This window comes from Eschscholzia californica, unplaced genomic scaffold (assembly GCF_041429995.1).
Source record: "Eschscholzia californica isolate CP2 unplaced genomic scaffold, dmEscCali1.0.p SCAF_1, whole genome shotgun sequence".
In the NCBI taxonomy this organism is placed as follows: Eukaryota; Viridiplantae; Streptophyta; class Magnoliopsida; order Ranunculales; family Papaveraceae; genus Eschscholzia; species Eschscholzia californica.
In genome coordinates this window covers 8,075,966-8,093,394 of record NW_028238198.1, presented here as the reverse complement: position 1 = coordinate 8,093,394, position 17,429 = coordinate 8,075,966, and the positions used below count along the sequence as shown (strand labels likewise).

Here is a 17,429-nt window from a genome sequence, read left to right as displayed (position 1 = left end):
TTTTATTTACCAGACATTTTTTTTTTTCAGGGAAACGTCAGCATGTCCCGTCCAAGGGCAAGAGGGGAATAAAAAAAAAAATCTGACATTTGGACCTGCAACTAATTTTTGGGCAAGAGTGGATTTTTTTTGGGTTTACCCCCCACTTTTTGGACCCCTGGCTCAAAAATCCTTCCCCAAAGCTGTTGGCCTTGTTATATTGTTTCAGATGAGAAGCCGTGTAGGACTCTGGTTCCTCGACAAGCTTCTTCCGAGGCTTGTTGAGCTCGGAAATGCGCTAACTGTGGTGACATGCTTTGTCTTATGTTTTACTCGGTCGCTGGTACTCTTTCCTTACATTGTGGGTTCCATATTTGGCATACCATGTCCATGAAAAAGAGATCTTTTATGCTGTAGACTGTTACAGTTGGTGGAAGATGTAAGGTTTTTTTTTCTTGACCCTCATTCTTTAATTAAATTCGGACACAATAAGATTCAAGCTTGATCTCTGTTGTGAGATACACACGTTACGATCCAACCAATGTAGCACCTAGAGGTGGCCCACGTATGATGTATTGCTGTATGTATCCTGAACAACAAAAATAAAGCGAAGTATTTGGCCATTAAATATATGAAGTCGATGACTGTTCAATATCTCTGAGATCATCGGAGTTGATTGATCATTATTCCTTTTCCTGGAACTAAAGTAAAAAGATTCTCTACTCCAAATTTCTTTGTCAAAAAAGATATTTTAGACCCCAGCTTCATAGTTTGAATGCAAAAAGGTTTGGAAAACCTAGACAGAAGACCAACGTTTAGCTATTTCTATGAAATCTTGTTGTCACCAAAAGATCGCATATCGTTTAGAAAAATATAAATAACAAACCTATTTCTAACAGTGCAAGATCCATTACACTAACAACTATTATATTTAGCAACTATTATATTTGTCAACTGAAATCTTCCCGTTTTCCTCAATTTCTTTCATGCGGGTTCACGACTGCTCTGAGCAGAACAAAAAACACTTGAGAGATAGAAGTTCAGCTCCATGTCCATATCTTTGTCAACAAAAAAGAGTCCCCACTTTGTTTTTGGTTTAGTCGAACATATTGGGCAAGGGTCTTACAGCCATGAAAGCGTCGACCATCTGAAAAAAAGATGAAAAGATGGGTATGAGTGCAATCATCTCTGAGTTCTACAACCAGATATCATCGAAAATGGTTGGAGTACAATACTTCTACTGGCATGTTAGGTCAGAAATGGAACAGTTAATAGGGTGTCGATATTTTAGGTCTACAATATATTTAGAACACTAGAAACTACCAAAGCAAGTCATATTTGAAAAAAAACTCTGATTTTACGAATTGAACGAAACATCAGTCAGACCAGCCCTAATCCGATTACTCAAACAACAAAACCTTAGTTTTGCTCCATCTATTCTTACCTCTTAGGCATGGGTTCAGATTTTTCAAGTTACTGTCATGTGGACATACAAGGTCTAAAATGTCTCTGCTCAAGTTCTCTAACTAAGAAATGTAGTTTTCTAGCGCAATTTTCAGAAAAAAAAAATAAACACTAGTCGTGTTTAATGACCAAGATAGACACATTTGTTCTGAAATACTGGAGTTAAAATTGGTCCAGTCAAACAATGAAGATTCAGAATAGTAGAGGATTAATTTTTATATTAGATGTATTAACCCATATAATCAAGATTAAAAAGGTGCTTACCTCATCAGTCACAGCTGCACGGGCAGTACGATGCCTTTCAACCACTTCTGTTAAAACTTCAATAAGTCGCTTTTTGACCTCACCTGTCAGCATTCTTCCAGATCCATATTCCTGAAAATTTCAGGTTTAAGCATGAGCAAAATATATAAATGTCAGTGGATGAGACTTATGGTAATAGTACAGTGCCCATCTCACCGTTCTTATATGTTCTAGCTCTGCATCGTCTTCTAGGAAAAACCCAAGGTATTTTATCGGTATATCTACCTGAAACACATAGGAAGAAGGAAAATATTAATCACAAAGTCCCAATTTAGAGCCCGGACATTACTCGTTTCTCAACAATAAAAGCAGAAGAAAAGAACTTTTTTCCTATTTGAGCGAAAATGATAGTCGGAGCATAGATACCTCTAAATTTGCTCCATATTTCCTATGATTCTCAATAGAATCCTGTCCACCAGAGAAGGCAAACCTATTTACCTGCAAAATGTGGCATACCTCACTATGAGTAGTCTTATATCACGACATATACATATATATACTATATACCCAAATGGGAAATTGTGTATCTGCGTATGAATTTTGGTAACAGACCTTGTTTTTAATGTCTTTCCCAGAATCTGTTACATATATCGCAGAGTTAGGATCACTAGCAGACATTTTTCCAGTCTCGCCCTGCCAATAATAAAAAGAACTAAGAAGAAAGAAAGAGAAAGCTATGAAATAGGAGTTCAAAATTATGCTGTATGTGAAAAGTGATATTCAATAAGTACTTCAGTTATGCTAAGCGAATAAAGTAAGCAGCTACATCTATGTGCATATTATTATTTTGTACAACTACATCTACTTCAACAAAACCTTGTATCTGCAAAATCTTTTTGAACAAAAAACAAGTCGAAGAAAGAAACATTAGAAAAAGGTAGACTAGAAAGAAAACATCTTTAAACAAAAGCATGACATTTTTAATGGGAAAGCACTAAGATAGAAAAATACACATAAGCTCCATCAATGAATTTCATAGAATCCCAATTAACCAAGCCAAGCAGCTATATCTTCCGTAAACCACGGCTAACAGACAACAAAACGCCTTTTTAAGTTCAATCTCGCTAAAGCCTAAAAACTAAACAGCGAATAGATCTCAGTCCTTTCGAATACAACTGATGCTTTATTATATTTCGATGATGCTCTACCCATTGTGCAATCTTAGTGTCTTATCCAAAGTTCGCACTAAATCGAAATTAATACAAAAACAACTTGAATCACAGGTCCCACCCACAGTGAATGTAGATAAGAACACTTTACGCACGATAAACAACTTCTGTGGTCTGGTTTCCCGCAAGATACTATGGTGTGAGAAACATAACGAATTATTTTACAAACAAAAGCTTGAAATCCGTTATTGCAAGAACTGAGCATCATAGTATGAGTGTATGACAAAAATGATTATAAAGAAAATAGGAGGAAAAGATCAACAGGGCAATAGTCATCTACAAGAGCACTAGAAAACTAATCAGTGGTTGAAACTTTAGGAATCATATGCATAGACCACCATTATCGGCGCCTTACTACAGCCCCGCCATTGTTGAAGCATTTACAATAGAATACCTGAAGAGCAGGGAAGAAGGAAGACTCGATCAGTGCAGGCTTCTGATATCCTATCTTCGGAGCAACATCTCGTGTCATTCTGAAATAAGGATCCTGAATCAACAGTAGAAAAGTTATCAGGGGCAACCAATAGAATTAGTCAAAGAAATTTAAAGTTAAGTTACAAAGAATGATAACCTGGTCAATTGCACAGGGTATCAAGCACCGCAAATTACTTTCGTCAGGGAACAGGTGGGGAAATGAACTGGGGAAGGATGGAGCTGCCTGCAAAGAAAAAGATGTAAACTAGGATTTAGGCTTCAAAGGGTAACAATGATAGCATAGGAAACCCAACGGCTAACGGGTAAAGGAAAATAAGGAAATTACGAAATTGAACGTTATAATTCCTAGATAAAAACCTCTTACACGCCCCTTTTTCCAAATTTACTAATGCTACAAATGCACCACACAGATGTTCGATTGTATTATGAAGTTTATGTTTCGAAGGTTCAAACGTTAAACAAGCTGTTTAGCTTACAGAGTCTCCAGAATGCCGATTATGGTTTCTCTAGAATACTTAAGAACTTGTCTCAATGTCTCAAGAACTAGATAAAAATCATAAAACACCCAACATAACTATAGAACCCTGAGGTACAATTATAGAAACTATAATCTTGATTATATTTACATATTTAAAAACAAAACAAAATTAGATAAACTTCAAGTAATTACTGGAGACCACTGGTCAAAAGGATGATGCATAATTATGGGAAAAGTTCAAGAAAAGAATGAAGGTGTATCTGACACCATGATTATACCTGGACAGGTGGAAAACCAATCTTGCCAATATGATCTTCAGGAGTGAAACCAAATATTCCAACAACCTGGGTTTGGTAACTCAAGAAATTCAGTAAAACGCGCTTTTACAAAAGAGGGATATTCAAGCCTTCGATTTAAAAAATTCGTAGTTAACAATCACCTGGTTGACTGTGACACGGTTCGCAACTCTCATCATGTTTCGGTAGAAGGCACTGAAAAGGAAAGCTACAAAATATAAGAGGATATAGGACTATTGAACTATTCTTGGCTCTTTCTCTCTACAATTGAAAAACAACCATTTTACATAAACTATACTTACCCGCCAACATAATCAAAATCTGAGAAAATAAATGTTCTAGTAATGTCAAAGCCACATGCAATAATATCTTTTGCATTTTCACGAGCAAGCCTTCTGGTTTCTTCCAAAGGAAGGTCCTTCCACAAAAACTTTTCGTCGTCAGTTAGTTGTATGACAAGGGGGACTCTAAAAGCGTCCTGCAAATATCTACAGAGGAAAAGCGAAAACCCACAAGGTAAAAATGAATGCGAATAATTTTTCGTTCAAAATAGATAATAACGAATTCCATAAAAATGAGATATGAGCCAATTTAGATGCAAAATTTAACCTAAGATTTCAAGATTATGTTTCAAACCAAAGAAAATAAATCTGAGAATAAGAATATTACTTTGTGAACATGAAAGGGATAAGATGCCCTAAATGCAGAGATTCAGATGAAGGTCCTCTCCCTGTATACAAATAAAATTTCTCTTTTTTCTCATACGCATCCAAAATCTCATTAAAATCCCTACAAATTTAAGAAAAAAATGGTTAACATTACAGTAAATTTGTTAGATAAAACAACAGATTAAGAGGAAAATTAAGTTACCGATGAGCAAAGAAAACTCCACGACGAAGAAAAACATGAGGAGAACGACCAGTTAGATCTTCAACTCGTTTAATTAAGTTTGAATTAAGTCTTTGACAACCAAACTTATCTATAAGTTTATCATAATCGATTTTGCCTCCATCTTTACCTGCTACTTCCCATGGATTCACTACCTGCTCTTCTTCAACTTCATCTTTATTAACATTTGTATTCGAATTGTCTGTTTTTGAATCCATGGATGACGGAGATTGTTTGTTCTTCAACTGGAGAACGAGACGGAGTAGAAGCTGCAGCAGAATTGTGAGTAAAAACCCTAGAATTTCGATCCAATTTGTAGTTTGGGTTTGGACCCATTTTTTGAGTGAGTCGGTTAAGCCGGACCTGGTCTTGCGGGTTGACAAGCAGGACTTTAACTTGACCCGCGACTAATAAGCGGATGTTATACAAAGACCAACCTTCTTTATATGGAAGGACGGAGTTTTTCCTCGCGACCTAAACATAAAAAGAAAATAGGTTATTTTCCGAAAGGGCCCTACTTTGTGATCAACTTCCCGCGAAGTCCCCTACTTTATCAAAAAAACTCAGATGACCTCCTTTTTCCTGTTACCGTTAAATGTCCGTTACTCTCTCTCCTCCATCTCATCACCTCTCTCTGTCACATCATCCATCACGCCACATCATTACCTTCTCCGATAGATCGTCGACCGACCAAAAATTCGGGCGACCGGTCAGCGACCTTCAACTTTAAAAATAAATATCTATCTCTCCACTAAGGTTTAGGGAAGCCTTCCCTAAGCCCTAGATCTGGTTTGGGGACCTAAACCAGATCTAGGGTTTAGGTTTTCCACCGAAACTCAATCGCACGTTCTCATGGGCTTAAGAGGGTGGTGGACATATGCTCTTAATTTTGAACTCCTTGAGATAACCGTCCCACTCAATCCAATGTGTAAGCACTTTCCCCTTAACCGATGAAAGCGTCCACTTAGCGGGTGTCCTTCTCCTCCAATAAATAAAAAGTCTAGAAAAAACACACCAAAACCCAGAACCAACTGAAACCTTTTGAGAAGGAACTGGAAATTGATCCCGGAGAAAATGGAGAAGGGTTTCTCACATTGTAATAGTCCCACAACTGAAGGCTTGGGGCGTCACAAGTGGTATCAGAGCCGAGGACGACTCTTCGTTGAGGGTGGGGGATTGTAATAGTCCCACATTGCTCACAAGAGTGTCCAGAGACTGGGCTATATGTGTAAGCTCAAGCTTAGTAAGTACCGAGGCCTTTTGGGTGGGCTTGTGGTGCCTTCGCCAAGAACAAAACCCCGTACCCGTGTGGGCTTGGGCCTGGGTGGTTAAAGCGGGGACAATACCGGCAACTACTAAGGCTTGGGGCGTTACAAAGTGGTATCAGAGCCGATGACGACTCTTCCCTGAGGGTGGGGGATTGTAATAGTCCCACATTGCTCACAAGAGTGTCCAGAGACTGGGCTATATGTGTAAGCTCAAGCTTAGTAAGTACCGAGGCCTTTTGGGTGGACTTGTGGTGCCTTCGCCAAGAACAAAACCCCGTACCCGTGTGGGCTTGGGCCTGGGTGGTTAAAGCGGGGACAATATCGGCAACTGCTAAGGCTTGGGGCGTCACAAGTGGTATCAGAGCCGAGGACGACTCTTCGCTGAGGGTGGGGGATTGTAATAGTCCCACATTGCTCACAAGAGTGTCCAGAGACTGGGCTATATGTGTAAGCTCAAGCTTAGTAAGTACCGAGGCCTTTTGGGTGGGCTTGTGGTGCCTTCGCCAAGAACAAAACCCCGTACCCGTGTGGGCTTGGGCCTGGGTGGTTAAAGCGGAGACAATACCGGCAACTGCTAAGGCTTAGGGCGTCACACTAAGCCCTAGATCTGGTTTGGGGACCTAAACCAGATCTAGGGTTTAGGTTTTCCACCGAAACTCAATCGCACGTTCTCATGGGCTTAAGAGGGTGGTGGACATATGCTCTTAATTTTGAACTCCTTGAGATAACCGTCCCACTCAATCCAATGTGTAAGCACTTTCCCCTTAACCGATGAAAGCGTCCACTTAGCGGGTGTCCTTCTCCTCCAATAAATAAAAAGTCTAGAAAAAACACACCAAAACCCAGAACCAACTGAAACCTTTTGAGAAGGAACTGGAAATTGATCCCGGAGAAAATGGATGACTCATCGCCGTTTCATCTTGTGGGAAGTATAGTGGAGAAGGGTTTCTCATCATCGGAATCAAAAACCAAGAAATCCTCTCTATCTCACCCCATTCCTTCCGTTATTCCTTTCCCCGTCGCTCGTCATCGCTCCCATGGCCCTGTAAGCTCTCACTCTCTCTACAAACAGTATTATACTTTCTCTCTCTAGTCTCTATAAACAGTTTTCCTTTCATCTGCTTCTTTAGCACTCACTTTCAACATCAAACTTCATAAAACTTAATTTCAAAAGTATTCATACCTAGGGTATGTATTACTCTTCAATATTCTTTGTACAGGTTATTCAAGTTAGTTCTTATTAGGGTTTCTGAGATTTTTATTAGTTAATTTTTTTTTTCTTATTTACAGCATTGGGTTCCTCTGGGAGGTGGATCAACGGATATTGACGATAGAAATAACATTGAAGATGATGATGAACGAGCTAATGAGATGGATTTTAAACCTGTTTCATCTGATTTTGCTGTTCCTGTAAAGAAGAAAGAAAAGAAAAGTTTGAATTTTAGCAACTGGAGAAACCTAATTCAACAAGAGAAGGAGAAAGAATCTTCTATTACTAAAGGAAATACTGGAACTAGAGCGAAGATTACAGAAAAGGTGAAGGTAGAAGTAGAGAAAGAAGTTGATATAATGGATGAGGGTGATATGTATGAAGAAAGTATGAGTTCAAGTAATTATAGGACAAGTAATGATGAAAGAGTAAAAAATGGTTCAGATTTTAGGGTTTTAGAATCATCAGTGAGGAATGCAGGACAAGTTAGGTTGGATTCTTTTCCTGTACCAGAGCAACTTTCTGATCCTCTTCGGGATCAAATTGATGAGGATAATCGTGCTCGGTTACAACAAATGTCACCGGGTGAGATTGAAGAAGCAAGGGCTGAGATAATGGAGAAGATGAATCCTGAATTGTTATTGAAGTTGAAGAGGCGAGGAGAAAGCAAATTAGGCATGCGTAAAGATTTAAAATCTAATGTGGATGCTGGTCATCAGCCGGGTACACTTCACGATGAGAATCAATTCAATAAAGTTGAGAAGAGCAAAAGTTCATCGACAGAAGAGGGTAAAACCTCCCATGTTTCACCAGTATTATCTGCCAAAGATGTAAAAAGTGCGTCCAATACTAGCAGAATCAAAATATCAAGCACGTCGAACAACAAAGCATGGAATCAATGGAGTGAGAGAGTTGAGGCTGCACGGATGTTAAGGTTTTCTTTGGATGGGGATGTTTTGGGTACTTGTTATGTTCTCACAACTTCTTTTGTTTCTATTGTTATTAGTTCATTTTTTTTTCAAATCTTATTTGTTGCTCCTTACCTTTCAGTTGCCCAAATGCCCAGTCAAAGACAAATACCTGTTCAATTATGTTTCTTATCATCTTGTATTTAGTTTCCGAAACTAGGTTCTACACCCTATGTAGTTGATCTCGGTCTCGGTCCGGCCGAAGGCCGAGACCGAGACGAGGCTGAGACGGACCGAGATTCTCGGTCGAGACAACATGTATAGTTAATCATAAGTAATATGTACTAAGTAATAAGTTTAACTCCCTGGCTCTTCATTACTTCATAATTTTCTGGACTATAAACATAAAATTACTCCAATCATTCATCAGAAACGAAATCCTATTATATAGTTCACTTCAATAGTTCAATAAAATTAGTAACGAAGTTCATACTTCACAAGTATTCAAAACTAATAAGTTAAATGACTAGTAGTACTATAGTCATCATCTTCAACTTCCATAATGACTAGTAGTTCAATAAAATAAGTAGTATAATATTAGGATTTAAAATTTCCAAAATAAATTAGAAGTCGTTGTCTCGGGTCTCGGTCTGTCTCGGCCGAGATAACCGAGAAACTCGGCCAAACCCTAACTCGGAATCTCGGCCGAGTCTCGTCTCGGGAGAGGGCCGAGACCGAGACGAGACCCGAGATTCTCCGCCGTCTCGGCCGAGACCAACTACATAGTCTACACCTGAGCTATATGTGACAGTTCGAATCACCATTTGTTGTTGTTTTGCACTTTGGGTGGTGACAAATCACCAATTGTGTTTTAAGATTACCTTTGGTATACGACAGTAATGGTTGAAGGTAATAGGCATCAGGATTATGATGGCTTGTGCTTAAAGTCAGAGGTTCTACAAGTTTTCTTGTTGCTTGTAGGGAGTATTTATGTGTTAGTCTGCTAATTGCACAATATGCATCCCTTGTTGTGAAGATGACTGGATTTTTCTCCATCCATAATATAGGTATTGCTCCCGAACGTGGTGAACATAACGCAGATAATGTTGGTGAACGTGACTACTTACGAACTGAAGGGGATCCTGGTGCTGTGGGGTACACTATTAAAGAGGCAGTGGCACTCGGTAGAAGCATGGTTAGTTTACAAGTTCCTTTTGCATATGTTGATAACTGTACTCCCTTTGACTAGCATTTATTTTGAGAAGGACCATTCGCCTACTCTCATGTCTAAAGTAATTGGAATTCGCCGGCATTTTGGTGCTTGGAAATAACAAGAAGAAACTAAAGTTTTTTTTTTTTCATTTGTCTTTCTTGTGGAAATTCAAATTGCAGTCTTTCTGCCCTCTCAATTGTACGCTTCATGAAGCTTTCTATCATAATACCCAACATGAGGATTTCTACTGAAATTTGTTCAAACTTTATTAGAACTGCAGGCCTTCATTAGTTAGGTGTTAACCATCAAACAGTTAATTTATCGTGTACCCAATGCCTAGAGTCAATGGAAGGAAAGACTGCTATTGCTCCTTTGTAAGGGGACATACAGATTATGTGATGTTCCCTCGTCATGCTTGAAGAGCGCTCATCTTTTGGAATGGCTATGCTATTTTTTTAGGAGATAAAAGACCATTTATCTTATTAAAATTAACTTCACAGGAGGTCTCCTTTTCACGTATTTCTTCTTAATCCATTTCAAGTCAGTTGGATGAATTTGTATAGGAGCTTGCGTTCTTATCTTGTGTTCATTCTGTACCTACCCAATTTTATGAAATTTGCATTTTCATATCAAAAATTTATTTGATGTGGATGTTTCCGTTTTTCTGCAATCTTCGTGAGTCGTGACAATAGAAAGTTGTAACATTCAATTTTTTTGGTTTGAATGTGTGTTTCAGATTGCGGGACAACGAGCCATTGCATTGCGGCTCCTTGCATCTGTTTTTGACAAGGCTTTACGTAACATGCAACTAAGTGAAGTTGGCGTTGATATGACAAATTCTAGTCAGATAGACAAGTCTGTTGACTGGCAGGCTGTCTGGGCTTTTGCTCTTGGACCAGAACCTGACCTTGCTTTGTCATTAAGGTGAATTTAAGCTTTTTTTTTTCCTTAGTTATAGTTTTGAAGCAGCTCACTTGGATACAATTTTTTTTTTTGGAAAAACAACTTAAAGCACACCTTGAATGCTAGTACTGCTTTTTATATGAATTGTAATAGAGTTTTGAATATTAGAAATAATCATTTTGCTCATGATAATGCTGCACTTCAACAATCTATACAGGAACTGTAGTGTCACTGGCATCAATATGTTCGGTAATAGAATGAAAAACTCATTTTGTACAAATCTCAAATGCTAGTTTTATTCCAAACTTGTATTCGTTGTGCGCACACTTAAGTCAGCTATTTAAACATTACTGTTTGGTGCTGTTGTGTAAATGACAATTGTAATAACTCGTCACTACATGCAGGATGGCATTGGACGATACCCATGATTCTGTAGTTTTGGCTAGCGTAAAAGTTATCCATTGCGTACTGAGTTGTGATATGAATGAACACTTCTTCGATATTTCAGAGGTGAAATTACATTCTTGGGATCTGGTTTTGCTACCATGTAGCTATTATTTCGTCTGAATTCTTCTCTTTTTAATGAAATGAACATTTTCTACGCAAGATACCTCTTATTAGGACTCAGGAGACCTTATATCATTTGTTTCTTCCTTTCTTTTGTTCTTTTCCCAGAAATTTGGCAGCGAGAAGGCAATGTATACTTCTCCTATATTTCGAAGTAAGCCAAAGATTGACGTTGGATTTCTCCATGGAGGATTTTGGAAATACAACGCAAAACCTTCCAATATTCTCCTTTTAGAAGATGAAACAGTTGATGTCCAAAGCGAAGGAGAGCGTACTATTCAAGATGATATTGTCGTTGCTGGACAAGATATTGCTGCAGGACTGGTTAGGATGGGAGTCATTCCAAAAATATACTATCTCTTGGAGGTACGATAACCTATAAATTTATCTATCTATATATTTTTACATTTTTTCATAACTATAGCCTCTATAGGCGTCTCCTCCATAATAATAGAGAAGCTTGCAGATGATGGAATCCAATGGAGATACATGATTTGACATTGCTTATCCGCAACAGTTAGAAACTTAGAATAAGTTGTTTATAACGCTAATGTATACGGGCCATTAATCATCTTTCTTATAAACTTATATACAGTCTTGTTTGGGTTTAAAAATTCTAATACAAGTTATTTTTATGGATTCTTGTGGCTTCAGACTGATCCTGCTGCAGGTTTAGAAGAATATCTTCTGTCAATACTGATCGGATTAGCCAGGCACTCCCCAACCTGTGCTGATGCTATCATTAAATGCCCAAGGGTTGTTGAAATTATTGTAAGCAGGTTCACTGGGAAAGGCACACTGAGCATCCATCCTTCTGCCTCTAAGATCAAATCAGTTACCCTTATAAAGGTAAGCATGTTACCAGTGCTCCATTTGACTTGCTATTTTTGGTTTACTGTTTCAGCATTATGAATAAGATGACTCATGTTTCATGTGTGTATAAATAGGTATTGGCTCAATCAGACAAAAAAAACTGCAGGCATTTCATTGAAAAGGGGATATTCCAGAATATGATGTGGCATTTGTATAAATCTCCTGTTCCCATTGACCAGTGGATACAATCAGGAAGGGAGTACTGCACACTCATGTCTGCCTTGATGATTGAACAACTACGACTGTGGTGTGTCTGCATTAAGTATGGGTATTGCGTTATGCACTTCGAAGGATTTTTCCCCTCCCTATGCATGTGGCTGAGTCCACCTTCATTTGAGAAACTTAGCGAAAACCGTGTCCTTGATGAATTCACTTCCGTCACTAGGGAAGTATACGTCGTTCTTGAGGCTTTGACTAATAGACTTCCAAATCTTCATTCGGTAGAACAACTCAAAAAGCTAACCCCAGAATCTGCGGTTTCCGATACAGAAAGTTGGTCTTGGAGCCATGTGAGTCCAATGGTTGATTTTGCACTGAAGTGGATATCCATGGAGAGCAATCCATATCTTTCAAAAATCTTTGGATGCCACAAAAGGACTAGTATTAGCTTCCTCGTTAAAGATTCTTCTATAAGCTGTTTACTGTGGTTGGTTTCATCTGTTATGCACTTGCTCACCAGTATACTTGCAAAAGTGATTCCTCGAGGTTCTAATGTCTCAGGTGACGGTGGAGGTTGCATACCATGGTTGCCAGAGTTCGTTCCTAAGATTGGACTAGAAATCTTAAAGAACAGATATCTGAGTATTTCAGGCTCCAATGATAGTCAATGTCAAGAAGGGTCTTTACTTAAGGACCTAACTCATTTGAGACTTCATACTGATAGCGAAATATCGTTATCTTCTGTTTGTTGCCTTCATAGGCTATTCCAGCTTATAGTTTCTCTTGACAAATCAATCAAGATGGCTAAGAGAGGAAGTTGCGATTCATCCTCCCTAGGAAATCTCTCTTCGATTGAGGGTAAAATACTAGAGAACGGAATTGTTAGATGGTCTTCTGACGAATTGCAAGATTTACTAGTTGCTATCATGAAATTAGTTTCGTCTGGTTGGCAAAAACTGCATGCTATTGAGATGTTTGGCAGAGGAGGGACTGCCCCAGGAGTTGGGTTTGGCTGGGGTGCCTCTGGAGGAGGGTTTTGGTCCCTGGTTGTTTTATTGGAACAAACAGAGGCCAAGTTGCTCATGGGCTTACTTGATACTTTTCAGATAGACTTTGGGGAGAGCAGTCCTACAGTTGAGGACATAACGTGTACTACTCAGAGGATTTATTCTGTGCTTGGAGCATGTCTAAGTTTGGGACCAAAGGATACTGTTATCATCGAAAAGGCACTGGATTTCTTTCTCCAAACCCCTGTCCTGAAATACTTCGATCTCTTCATTCACCAACTTATTCGCAGTAAAAAGGGAAGCGAACCATTTAGTTTCGAATATAATGAAGAAGACTACTTGCAGTTTGCGAAAATATTGAATTCTCACTTCAGAAATAGATGGTTGTGTTCGAAAAGGAAGACTAAAGTAGTAGAAGAAAATGTTGATCTCAGCCATAAGAAAAGGAAGAAGCAGGGAAATGCTCTTGATACCATTCACGAGGATTCAGATATTTCAGATGTAATAGATAGTGATCTTAAATGCACTTCTTTGGTAATTGAGTGGGCGCACCAAAGGTTGCCTCTGCCTATACACTGGTTTCTCAGCCCAATCTCAACCATTGGCGATATTTCTGCTCTTGATCCTCCAAATACTTTTAATATACAAGATCAAATGCACTTGTCTAACCATGAAGCTCTTGACTTAGCCAAAAGTGGACTTTTCCTTCTTTGTGGTCTTGAAGCGATGTCCACTTTGTCAGACATTGACAAGCAGTCATCACCGATTCATCATGTACCATTGGTATGGAAATTACATTCTTTATCTGTTCTATTACTTGCTGAAATGAGCGTACTGCAAGATGAGAAAAGCAGGGACATGTATGAAGCTTTGCAAGATCTATACGGACAACTTCTTGAGGAATCAAGACGTAGTTCCAGCCTTAAACCCACTTCACAAGAAACAAAAGGTGTAGCGTTTCTGAAGTTTCAGTCAGAGATTCATGGGAGTTACTCCACATTTATTGAGAATCTTATCGACCAATTCGGCGCTATATCTTATGGTGATTTGATGTTTGGAAGGCAAATTGCTATATATTTACACCATTCTGTCGAGGTCCCTGTGCGGTTAGCTACCTGGAATGCACTTTCTAATGCTCACATCCTTGAACTCTTACCTCCGTTGGAGAAATGTTTTGCCAAGGCTGAAGGATACTTAGAAACTGAGGTAATCCTATACATATTCTTTATTGTCCTCTTATCTGAAAGTTCTCTCGAACTTGTAACCTTTGGGGAAAATATCCCTTGTTGATAATTATAACCTTATATAAGTTTAGAAGGGAATTTTCCTGTTTCGTGTAAATTGTGCAGGATGATGAAGGAATTTTGGAGGCATATTTGAAATCATGGATGTTGGGGAACCTTGATAAAGCTGCAGTTCGAAGATCCGTCACATTTACAGTGGCATTACACCACCTCTCATCTTTCATTTTCCACAATTACTCTGATGATAAGTTATCGCTGAGGAACAAACTGGCAAAATCTCTTCTTCGTGATTCCTTACGCAAGCCGCATCATGAGGTACCAACTTACCAATTATAAGTTAATTATAGAAATCATACAATTTGCTAGATGTTTACATATTGGGTTTAGAAGAAGCAACATATTTTACGTACATGATTTCATGCATTATGGATACTTAATTGTGATTCTGTGAAGAAAGCAGATAATATCATAATAGTAGTAAAAATCATTAAATTAAGGACAAGATGTTTACCCAACCAAAGCTCGAAATTATTTTTTATATGCGATTATTAGTGGCGAGTTGGGATTTGAGCATCTAGACAACCCAAATTTGTACCTGTTGCCTTGGAAAGATAACATTAAACTCGCACCCACTTTATATCTAAGTAGCAAATCAAACAAGTTTCTGATTGGTCATCTCGAATGAACTTCGGTTTATACCATTTGCAAAATTAGGAGGCAGAGGTGGAAATTTGGGTTTTGCACTTTCAGTGCAATTTGGCGGCATAAGTTTGTTACAGGTTATATTATTCTTCGATTCGTTGAAATGTTATGCCACTTGTATAATAATCATCTTGTAAAAATGCCATTGCAGACGATGCTTTTGGACTTGATACAATATACCAAGCCAGGAACACCTCAGCAACAAAATGGAAAGCTAGACACATGCGAAATGGAGAGAAGATTCACGTTGTTAAGAGGCGCGTGTGAAGGAAACTCGTCTCTTCTTTCACATGCCGAGAAACTGAAGGCTTCCTGTAATATGCAGGTTCTCAGAGACTGTTCTTAGAAGTACAGATAAATAATCATATGGTTAGTCACCAAGTAAGTTATGATCTCTAACTGGTTTCTCTATAGGCTGATGTCGCCTGGTGGGATTTGTTATTATAACAAGGTAAACTGGCAATGGTATATATATATATCAGGATTTTTGACACAAACGTAGTTATAGGTTACAGTACGATGTCAACATTTCCGGAAAAAATGCATTTAAAATCAAGAAAACAGATTGTCTTTATTCTTGTACTTTTTTTTTTGGAAATTGACTACGATAGTCATAAGATGTGATAAGAAAAATAAACTTTAAATCTTTATAGGAGCGGGCATAAAGCCAACTAAGTTTAAATTTACTTTATTTATACTTTTTTATAACCCAAGTTTAATAAATCATGAATTTCACTTCGGTTGAAAATCGAACCCTGGGACCCTAGGGTTTGGAGTACACGTACTACCTATTGAGCTATCCGTTGTTGCTCTTGTTTCTTAACTTTGGATATTGTAGTGAAGTTTTATGTGTTCTCTTTTAATCACAGACTAGATTATCAACTCTAAATGTTTTTTCCTCATTGTTTAATTTGACTTGGGCAACCAAATTGACCTCTTGCAACAAAAAAAAAAGCGAAATTGACCTACAATCAGGAGTCAATAACAAATAGTAAACAATTTAAACTAAATTTGGAACAATTCAAACCTTGAGATTTCCAATCTGATTGTGAGAAAAAACAAACACAGGAAATTTGGTCAAAATTCTAAAAAATTGGGACTTTGGTTAAAAAAGATCTATCAACTTTTTGTAGGCTTCAGCTCCCTAGGGAATTGTTGTAAATAATCAAATACATGGAAAAGACTAAAATAACCTTATTAAGGCCGCGACTTTGGGGAATAAAGAAAATTCTCCGGAGAATAAAGAATTTTCTTAAAACTATTCAAATAAGACTGACTTTTTATGTTTCTTTTTATTGCTAAGGGGCTTCTAATTTTAGAAGATGCTATAAAAAAGGCTCCTCCATCTCATCACTTCTCTCTGCCACTTCATCTTCTCGACACCTCATCATCTTCTCCGGCGAAAGTCGCCGGCCGACTAGTTTTTCGGCCGGCGACCTTCAAACATAAAAAAAGAAAATTATCTTTTTCCTCTTTCTCTCTCTAATTTATTTTATTATTTTTTAAATCCCTCTTCTCTCTCTGTACCAGATCTGGTTCACCAGATCTAGATGGTCTGTGAACATACCTTGTTGAAGGTCTACAATCAGACCTTTCAATGGTCTGCAAACAAACCTTCAAAGGTTTGATTGCAGACCTTTAATGGTCTGCGAACAGACCTTCAGCAAGGTCTGTTCACAGACCATCTAGACATATATGGTTCACCAGATCTAGAGAGAGAGAAGAGGGATTTAAAAAAAAAAAATTTAGAGAGAGAAAGAGGAGAGAGGAAAAAGATAATATTTTTTTTTTTTTTTTTTATGTTTGAAGGTTGTCGGGCAACCTTCGCCGGAGAAGATGATGAGGTGGCGAGAAGGTTAGGTGGCAAAGAGAGGTGATGAGATGGAGGAGAACTTTCAAAAAAATGTATTCTGCATTCCCTATAAAAATTTATTCTCCGGAAAACTTAAAAAAAAATCTGGATTCCTTCGAGAATTTATTCCCTAGAGAATTTTTTTTATTCCCCAAAGCCGCGACCCCTTATTAATCAGAGAAACTAAAAAAAATCGTTTAATTCGTAATTTCTCCTTTTTCTGTACCCCGTCTTTCTCTCTCTAACCATTGCAAGAAAAACTAGGGCTTTTTTTAGGCGCGAAGGCAACAATCGATATCTATCTCTAACTTCATCCAATTTCTTCACTAAGTTTAAACCTGGCGAGTGTATGCTTCTTCTCTAGATTCATCTAGTTTTAGGGTTCGTGAGTTCTTGTGAGCTTAATTTGTGTTTTCAACCATCAATTTCTTCTTCAGTTTTTATTGCTTGAGTGAATTTTATTGCTCTACCTTCATCCAGGTAGTTCATATTTCTCGGCTCTAAATTTCCA

General features: G+C 38.1%; 2 protein-coding genes across 2 annotated transcripts; one reads left to right on the top strand and one right to left on the bottom strand.

Annotated features, from left to right (window-relative positions):
* Positions 1-708: 708 nt before the first annotated feature.
* LOC147563798 (Nucleotidylyl transferase superfamily protein) lies at positions 709-6,050 on the bottom strand. The gene is made up of 12 exons (XM_086640709.1): positions 4,995-6,050; positions 4,794-4,913; positions 4,427-4,612; positions 4,268-4,319; positions 4,107-4,172; positions 3,487-3,573; positions 3,310-3,402; positions 2,299-2,379; positions 2,113-2,184; positions 1,903-1,971; positions 1,708-1,818; positions 709-1,126 (listed from the first exon to the last, which is right to left on the bottom strand). The coding sequence occupies exons 1-12, from the start codon at positions 5,228-5,230 to the stop codon at positions 1,076-1,078; spliced, it is 1,224 nt and encodes a 407-aa protein (XP_086496835.1). The 5' UTR covers positions 5,231-6,050; the 3' UTR covers positions 709-1,075.
* A 960-nt stretch (positions 6,051-7,010) lies between these two features.
* Positions 7,011-15,627, top strand: IYO (RPAP1-like, carboxy-terminal protein). Its single transcript, XM_086640699.1, has 10 exons — positions 7,011-7,325; positions 7,571-8,450; positions 9,466-9,593; positions 10,348-10,535; positions 10,919-11,024; positions 11,190-11,447; positions 11,736-11,930; positions 12,029-14,326; positions 14,470-14,679; positions 15,218-15,627. Exons 1-10 carry the CDS (start codon positions 7,176-7,178, stop codon positions 15,410-15,412), a joined length of 4,608 nt encoding a protein of 1,535 aa, XP_086496825.1. The 5' UTR covers positions 7,011-7,175; the 3' UTR covers positions 15,413-15,627.
* Positions 15,628-17,429: the final 1,802 nt, after the last annotated feature.

What these genes read in the sequence shown, in the direction of transcription:
- LOC147563798 (XM_086640709.1), bottom strand. Translation starts at nt 5,230, where the DNA reads ATGGATTCAAAAACAGACAATTCGAATACAAATGTTAATAAAGATGAA. An exon ending in GGAGTTTTCTTTGCTCATCG is followed by an intron (nt 4,914 to 4,994) that starts GTAACTTAATTT and finishes TTAAATTTGTAG; the next exon opens with GGATTTTAATGAGATTTTGG. An exon ending in TTGGTTTTCCACCTGTCCAG is followed by an intron (nt 3,574 to 4,106) that starts GTATAATCATGG and finishes TTTTCTTTGCAG; the next exon opens with GCAGCTCCATCCTTCCCCAG.
- IYO (XM_086640699.1), top strand. Translation starts at nt 7,176, where the DNA reads ATGGATGACTCATCGCCGTTTCATCTTGTGGGAAGTATAGTGGAGAAG. An exon ending in AAGGATACTTAGAAACTGAG is followed by an intron (nt 14,327 to 14,469) that starts GTAATCCTATAC and finishes TAAATTGTGCAG; the next exon opens with GATGATGAAGGAATTTTGGA. An exon ending in TACGCAAGCCGCATCATGAG is followed by an intron (nt 14,680 to 15,217) that starts GTACCAACTTAC and finishes ATGCCATTGCAG; the next exon opens with ACGATGCTTTTGGACTTGAT.